This window comes from Poecilia formosa, unplaced genomic scaffold (assembly GCF_000485575.1).
Source record: "Poecilia formosa unplaced genomic scaffold, Poecilia_formosa-5.1.2 Scaffold344, whole genome shotgun sequence".
NCBI classification, from domain to species: domain Eukaryota; kingdom Metazoa; phylum Chordata; class Actinopteri; order Cyprinodontiformes; family Poeciliidae; genus Poecilia; species Poecilia formosa.
Genome location: NW_006800283.1, coordinates 13105 through 21138, shown reverse-complemented (window position 1 = coordinate 21138; position 8034 = coordinate 13105). Strand labels below are relative to the sequence as shown.

At 37.0% G+C, this 8034-nt stretch overlaps 1 protein-coding gene across 1 annotated transcript in view; it reads right to left on the bottom strand.

Moving 5' to 3' along the window:
• Window positions 1–333: 333 nt before the first annotated feature.
• Window positions 334–8034, bottom strand: part of LOC103153242 (B-cell receptor CD22-like) — an 11830-nt gene continuing 4129 nt past the window's right edge. The window contains exons 2-11 of the mRNA XM_007574079.2: window positions 6906–7259; window positions 6570–6788; window positions 5912–6178; window positions 5275–5529; window positions 4937–5194; window positions 4593–4853; window positions 4348–4426; window positions 3205–3265; window positions 2294–2469; window positions 334–2026 (exon numbers count right to left, since the gene is read on the bottom strand). Coding sequence (XP_007574141.1) covers window positions 1951–2026; window positions 2294–2469; window positions 3205–3265; window positions 4348–4426; window positions 4593–4853; window positions 4937–5194; window positions 5275–5529; window positions 5912–6178; window positions 6570–6788; window positions 6906–7259 — 2006 coding nt within the window. The 3' untranslated portion in view covers window positions 334–1950. The remainder of the gene's footprint in view (window positions 2027–2293; window positions 2470–3204; window positions 3266–4347; window positions 4427–4592; window positions 4854–4936; window positions 5195–5274; window positions 5530–5911; window positions 6179–6569; window positions 6789–6905; window positions 7260–8034) is intronic.

Sequence of the window (8034 nt, the reverse complement as noted above, 5' to 3'; positions counted from 1 at the left end):
ATGTTTTGTGTATTTGCACAAATCAGAGTACTGCGATCTGACATGTGCTCTAAATATGGAGCATTAAAAATACACGTACAACTGTAAGATTACTTCCAGTTTTTCAGGGACTGAACAGCTTCCTTTATTTGTGTAGTTTGTTTTAGTGAGTTGAAGTCTACGTATCATGTGTAAAACAATTCTAGTTGTACTTGCAAAAGAGGATGTTTTAAAATAAAATGTTTGTGGTCAGGCTTGGTGAGATGGGCGCAGCGCTGTGGATATCAGAGCAAAGTTCCTTCCAGTTATTAATTTGCATTGTGGCCAAGATGGCGGTAAAGTCAGAACTGTTAAACATTGTACTCTACACGAGCTGGTGGTCTTGTTCGCTCATTAGAGAAAAACTCATTCTGATTGTTTATACGAGAATGCTGTCATTTACCAATAATACAGCGTTTCCTTTTTCAGATGTGTTCAGGCGTGAATCATAGTTAAGTTCAGTTCCATGTCTCCCATAAGTAAAACGTTTAAAAGAGGAAAAAAAAAAAAAAAAAGAAAAACCCGCAATGCAGCTGTGAAATGATGTCAGAGTTCACAGATCACAGCACACAGTCACTGGTGCATAAAGCGACGGCCACAAAGGAAGAAGGCAGTGAAAACAGAGTCAACAGCTAATATAACAAAGATTTATGTAGATTCTTCCAGAGAAGACAGGAGAAGTCGGTACAAACCTATAATAGCAGTTGCTTTGAGACGTAACAAACCGGCACCCCGCTTATAGACTCCTGTATCAAATCTTCTTGGTTACAATCAACAGTTTGTGACAAAAATTAATAAAAATATAAAAACTTAAATTCTTGTAGACATGACGTCTGCTTCAGATCGGGTTTTATACCTGTGCAGTGATTTGGTAAGATATTCCATCAGTGAATGGAAGCAACTGAAAGTCTCACATTTGAACACAGTCTTTTTTAACACAAGCACATGTATTTGGGCTTCAGTAATGTGGCTATCAAGACATTAATACAGTTACAGCTAGCATACACAGTATAGATCATTTTGTTATAATAGTTGATTTTGTAACTTCAAGCAAACTGTACACATATAAAGGAAGTTAAAATGATTATGCAACCTGTTCATTTGGCAACAGTGAGTCATCACTTTTTTTTTTTCTTTTTTTTTTTTTACAAAGAAAAAGCGCATATTGCTGATAAAACAATCCATTTTCTCCCCCATTAGTTTAATAAAAAACACCTGTGGTCACCTTAAAACTCCCACAGTCTTGAGGAATGGGGATCATTTGGATCCCACAAGTTTTTTATTCTGTGCACGGTTACAAGTTTGTTTGAGTGTGTTTGGTTTCAGGAACTGACGGTCTGATGGGACAGCCCCCTCGCTGTCCGACCGTGACATGAGCGTTGCGCTAACACTGTGGGAGCGTTAATGGTCTGGCTGTTGACTTGTAGAGCTGGTGCAATGCTCTTACTCTCAAACCTTTTGTTGCTAAAGGCAGGATTCATTATATGGCTGAGGTGTTAAATTGTCCTGGGGGAAAAAAAGAGTTTGCAACAGGAGGACTGTTTTTGTGGGTGAGGAGAAATCCATCCACTTCATCTCATTACCTCACATCTATCAACCACGCTTCCTCCTGTTTGGGAAAGTTTGAGCACTCACTCATGGGTTTTAATTTCATCCTTTCAATGTCTTCCAGATGACGTCTTCTCTATATATATGGTGTTACACTTTCTGTTTCATTGTGTCACAAAGCAACATTTGTTGAATTGTCCTCTTTTCCAGCAATAATAATAATGACAATATGTATAAAAGGGAAATTCGAAGCAGAAAGTCCATTCACTGGGCACTTTGGTCCATCATATTATTCACCTGGAGGCTGACTGCCAAAGCTGCAGGTAATTATGATGAAAAAAGAACAACTAGACAACTACAAGTATGTCTGTACAGCAATAAATATTAATTACCCCGTTTAGGTTTATTTATTACGCTGTATAAAGCATTTGAATCATCTTCGGGTTCTGGGTTTTCAGTTCTGAAAAGAAAAAAGAAATGAAAATGCAACATGAATAGCTTTGACTGAGTAATCTGTGAATAATTATTTTACTTGGTAAAGCAAGTCTGTACAACAAATCCTAAAAGAGAAACGCTCCATAATCAGGCTACTCTAACAGCATTTCACGAATATTTTCTCTTTACTATAGAACATTTCACCAGCATAAGGAAATATTGTCTTCTCTAATAATTTAAATGTTCTGTTTCTTAATGTTTACCGAGCACGACGTTAGCGAGAGCTACCTACCTCTGGCTAAACTTGACAGTAGCGTACTCTACGTTCTGCTCTCCCTCTTCTTCCAGATCAGCTGTGCCGGTTTTACCAGGTGTAAAGTTTTCATACACAGGATCTCTCTGCTTCCTCATGAACTGGATGCTGGCGTACTGAAGGTCTTCCTGCGACTTCGACAGGCTGCCTTGGCTCTGCAGGACCAAATGCATTTCACAGTCAGTTACATCTATTATGAAGTTATAATCCACACAAGTCAAAAAAACAAAAACAAATGAATCCAGAAAGGATGTGTAGCGAAGCACAATGATGTAAGAACATTCTTACTGAAATTTGTTACAGACCACTAATAAAAACCCAACCAGCTGATATGAATTGGTACTAATCAGAACAGGATTACTTTTTAAACGCTGGCAGATTTTATGTCTTCGTAAAGTTTCTTGTGTTCAACACTTATTCCGTAATTCCAGTTTGTCCGCGGTCCGGTGGGATCGCACTGACCCTGTGTGCGCCAGGTTAATTTTTTTTTTTGTAGTTTCAGGAACTGACGGTCTGATGGATCAACCTTCCCTGCTGTCTGACTGACATTTGCTGCTAAAACTGCATGAGGGTTCACAGACTTGTTTATTTTAATGTCTTTCTACATGTTGATTCATTTTGTTTCAACATTTGGCGGGATTTTCATTAGAGAAGTACAATTAGAAACATATTTACCAAGATATAATGTTGATGGCACTAATCTCTTAAAGAAAACCAAGAGCCACTGACTAAATGGCATTTTATTTCCATGACATATTTATTATTACTGACCCCACCAGCCCGGATGCTTTGCTCCTAGCTAAACTCAAAACTTGCTAACTTTTTACACGTTGTTAACAGAAGTCGGGATGTGTAAAAAAAGAAAATCAGCCTCTTATTTCCCATCTGACCTGCTCAATGTTGTTGGGGTTTCCTCCAGGCTTAGGCGGTGGTGTTGATTTTCTCCACTTTCTACTTATTAGAAAAAATAGTTAGTGGTCATTAATTGTTCCTAAAAATGACCGCATGGCAACAGTGCCTATAAAAAAAAAGTATTCACCCCCTTTGATGTTTTACTCTTATTACTTTTACAAATAAATCATGATCAACAAAATTTATTTTTGACTATGTCAAATACCTTCCTTTTTTAAAAAAAAAATGGATTTAATGTCAGGATCGTGTTTCTGTGTATTTATTTTTAGAGTTTTTTGTCTTCAGTTTGCTCCCTGTGTCTCTGTCTCTGCGTCTTCCCCGTTGATTGTTCCCAGGTGTGTCTCGTTCCCTTGATTACCCCTGTGTGTATTTAGTCCCACCTGTTGTCTGTGTTCTTTGTCGGGTCCTTGTCTAAGTTTGTGTAACATATGACCACGTCGTCTTTGTTAGTCTGCCCACACAGTTGAACTGTGAAGTCCTGTGCTGGCATTAGCTCATCGTGTCAGTCTTTGTTGTCAGTGCTACCGGTATTTAGCTGCGTGCTAACTTCTGTGCCGTGCCGCCTGTTTTTGGACTGTTTGAGCTTCTTCACCATTAAATCCTTCATCTTAATCACAACCTGGGTCTCAGCGTCCTCTCCTCACCACAACCACATCAATCCTGACATTTAATTAAATTCCAGGGGATGTTCAGTGGCTCAGATTTTTTTTGTATCCATCTCCTGACTGATACTTTCCAATAATTTATTGGAGTGTTCTTTTGTCTTCATTCGAGACACAGTCACTCATTGTGGATTTGGATTTGTATGTTTCATTGTGAGGCTGCTAGCCCCAATTGGCCGGACCTCGGTTGAATTAAATCTGCCACTTTAACAGGATGAATATTTACACAATTGCATTTTATGTTCCATGTTTTTAATTTATTGTCATTACTTTCTAGAAATCAGTTTTCACTTTGACATTTAAGGTTTTTGTTTTATTTTATTTGTGAAAAAGCCAAATTTTCTTGATCATGATTGATTTGTGCAAACGTTAAAAAGGTTAAAACAACCAGAAGGGTGAATACATTTTATGGACACTTTAGATGTAAGAAATATGAAGTTAAAAAAAAGGTTAATTTACCTCGATATTAAGACAAGGAGGAATATCATGATCAGCAAAATAGAGGCAATAGTTCCAATGAGTATATACATTAATGACACTGAAAAGAAAACACATTTAGTCAAACCAAGTTGAAATTTTTAGTGATTCAACAAAATAAAATTCTACTCTGGTTTTTATTGGGTATCCTCTGTTTAACCCACAGTTTGCACGCTGACTATGCCTAGCATAAAGGTCATTTGATGATTTAAATGAGAAACGTTTACCTGCCACAACATTCACAGTTACAGTGGCGTTATGCCATCCTATCTTGTTCTGGACTTTACAGTAATAGTTCCCATTGTGTTCATTTTGTATGTTGGTGATAGTGAAGCTTTTTCCTGAAGCTTTTGGTGCCTTTTCTCCCTCTTTGTACCAGCTGTAGTTAGCTGCTGGGTTAGCATCACTGCTACATGTCAGAGTCACTGAGCTGCCCTTCATGATGTCACCAGAAGGACTCAGTGACACTGAAGGAGATCTGGGAGCATCTGTGAGGGAGGATGTTATTTATAATAATGCCAGAATATAAAGTTAATAAGTGGAAGACATTCTTTAATGTGCTACTGCTTACATTTAACGTCAACATTGACTCTTGAGTTATTTTGTCCCTTCGTGTTTGTGGCTGTACAGTAATATTGCCCAGAATCATTTGAATTGATGGAGTTGAAGATGAGATTTTTATTTGATTTCATGGGTTTTTTGTCTTTTCCCCTGTACCAGGTGTAGTTAGCTGCTGGGTTAGCATCACTGCTGCAGGTCAGAGTCACTGAGTTTCCCTCCATGATGTCACCTGAAGGACTTATGGACACAGAGGGAACCTTTGGGGCATCTGACAAAAACAATAAGTAGACATTTACTAAGCATGAATGAAATGGAAATACTTCCTGATATAGAAAAATGAAAACTTACAGAGAACATCTAGAAACAGAGATGAAGAGTTACGTTCTCCATGCTGGTTCTGAGCCTTGCAAACGTAGTTTCCTCTGTGCTCAGAGCCGACAGCGACATGATAAACCTTCGATCCAGTAAGAATGATTTTATTCTCCTTGTACCAGGTGTAGTTAGCTGCTGGGTTAGCATCACTGCTGCAGGTCAGACTCACTGGGTTACCCTCCTCTACTGTTCCAGAGGGGTTCACCGACACAGAGCAGCTCTTTGGACCGTCTGAGTGAGGAAACAAATTGAAAGCCTGAAGTTGGATTTGTATGTTTCACACTATAATACAGGATATATTAAAAGTCTACGGCTGATTTTCTGAACTTGTTACCCAGTAAATGAAACGAAAAAAAAACAACAACAACTCTGCTTTACTGTCTAACCTTCAAACACTCAAGTTTTTGTTATAAATATGAAAATTCAAAAATCAGACAGGAAAATCTGAGTGCCACACTTCAGAGGTTTGACTTAAAGTTCAAGTTTTAAAAACATTTTCAACTTCCTGTCATGACTTTCTGATGATTATTCAGGCTGGGAGAATTACATCCACAGGAGTTTTCCCATTCAATCAGATTATATCAGCAGTAGTTCTACATTGTATTTTACTCACATTTCACATTAATATCGATACTTGGAGACGTTTGGCTTCCCAGGTCATTTCCAGCTGTACAGTAATACCTCCCAGTATCAGAGACCTGGATGGAGCTGAAGACTGATTGTGGTCCTGTTCTGAGAAGTTGACCATGTTGACCTTCATTCACCCTGTAAATGTTGTATTTAGCTGCTGGATTAGCATCACTGCTGCAGGTCAGAGTCACTGAAGAGCCTTCAACAGTTTCTGAGGGCGTCACTGACAGAACGGTGGTCCGAGGAGCATCTGGAGAAAACATGAGAATAATAATTTAGATGAAGCTCATGACGTTGCAACTTAAAACTCAGAATCCCAGATATCAATAAATTTACAAAAATGTAGAGATAAATGTATTAAACTTTTGGCATCACATTCAGAATTTAGCAACAACCTCGCTGAAGTGGAAATTGATTTTGAAATGACATTTTGTAGATTAAAGCAGATGCTTTTATTTTCTCTCCAAACAGAAATCGCAAAAATTTACAATGTTTTGAACTTTTGAGAGATGCATGTGAAATCAGTAACTATAACAAATTTCTTGGTTGAATTAAAATATTTTTAGATCTAAACCTGCCAGGTGAATTAATATGTTTACTTTAAATATTTCCATCAGAGAAGTGCAGAGATACAAACTTACACACTGCAGGAGATGGAACATCCTCATGTCCTTTTATGGCACATTGATATCTGTGTGTGGTGTTAAATGAGGACAGGAACACATTTTTATTCTCTGTTGTGATTGGTGTTTCATCCTCCAACCAGACGTAGGAAACTGGACGAGGCAGCTGACAGTCAGTGTGACATGTCAGCTGGATCCTGGTTGGATCGTCTAACCTGTTTACCTTCACCTGTGGATCTATGTGGACAAAAAAAATCATAATTTTATGAAAATTACACAAGTAGATTTATTTAGAGGTTAAACTGTAATATTTGTAACATCTTAAAACCAACTGACTTAAATAGTAACTTTTACCTGTGACAGATAAAGAGACTCCAGGTGAACCAGTGTATTTTCCACTTTGATGGTTTGTTGTGAACCTGAACTTGTAATCTTTTGAGTCAGTTTGTGTCACATTAGAGATTTTCAGACTGCAGGATTTTTCTGTACATTGATATTTCACACGATCTGAATAATCTGTGTCGTCTTTCAGAGCCACATAATTTCCATTACTCTCTTTTGTAAACCAAAATGTATTCTCTATAACAATCTGTACGTTTTTGTATATGACTGGGTAAGTATAGTTGCAGCTCATTTCCACCGTTGATCCTTTTAGGGCACAAATGGAGGGACTATAACTCACAGCCCAGCCATTCTGACCACAAACATCTGGAAGAAAAACAGACATTAAATAAACCTTAAGTAAACTGTTTATGTAAACATATTTTTATGAATCTTTAATACATTTTCAAAGTGATAATAATCTGTCTGCTAAAATCTTTTAACATTTGAAGAATCTGGGGTCTCGTCTACAAAGGCTGCAAACATAAAACATTTATATGCTCTTGAGTTTCCACACAAAGTTCAAATCAGTGATCAAAGTTTATGAACTAACAGTGGATGTTTGTGAATTCACAAGTCGACTCTTTCTGCACCTTTCAACTTGTTGCTGATTCTTAGAAAACTAGAAAACTGTTAATATTGTAAAAACAACGACTGTACAATCTATGATGAACAATTAATATATCAATATATTGTAATATCATCAGTGCATAAAAAAATCATCCACAGTCCAAAGTTTTATGGGCCTTAAGCAGAATTAAATTTGCGATCATTCTTCCTATTAACATCATCATTAAAATGATTAAATAGAAATTTTGTGGAATCTGGGAGAGAGAGTTGAGTTTAATTAGCTGAATATAAAAGCAATGAGATTATTGATTATTAATTAATGAGATGATTTGTGAACAAACTGAACTCAAAGATAAAAAATGGATTAAACTTCAAACCTCAGATTATAACTCCTTGTAAATTTTTTTTTAAATCTTAAATTAAATGGTGCACAATTTTAAATTGGTTAATTCAACAATGTTGAAAGTATAAAACGTCTTAATGGTGATTCTTAACCTCAATAATCAATTTTAGATCCATTGTTTATGTTTTG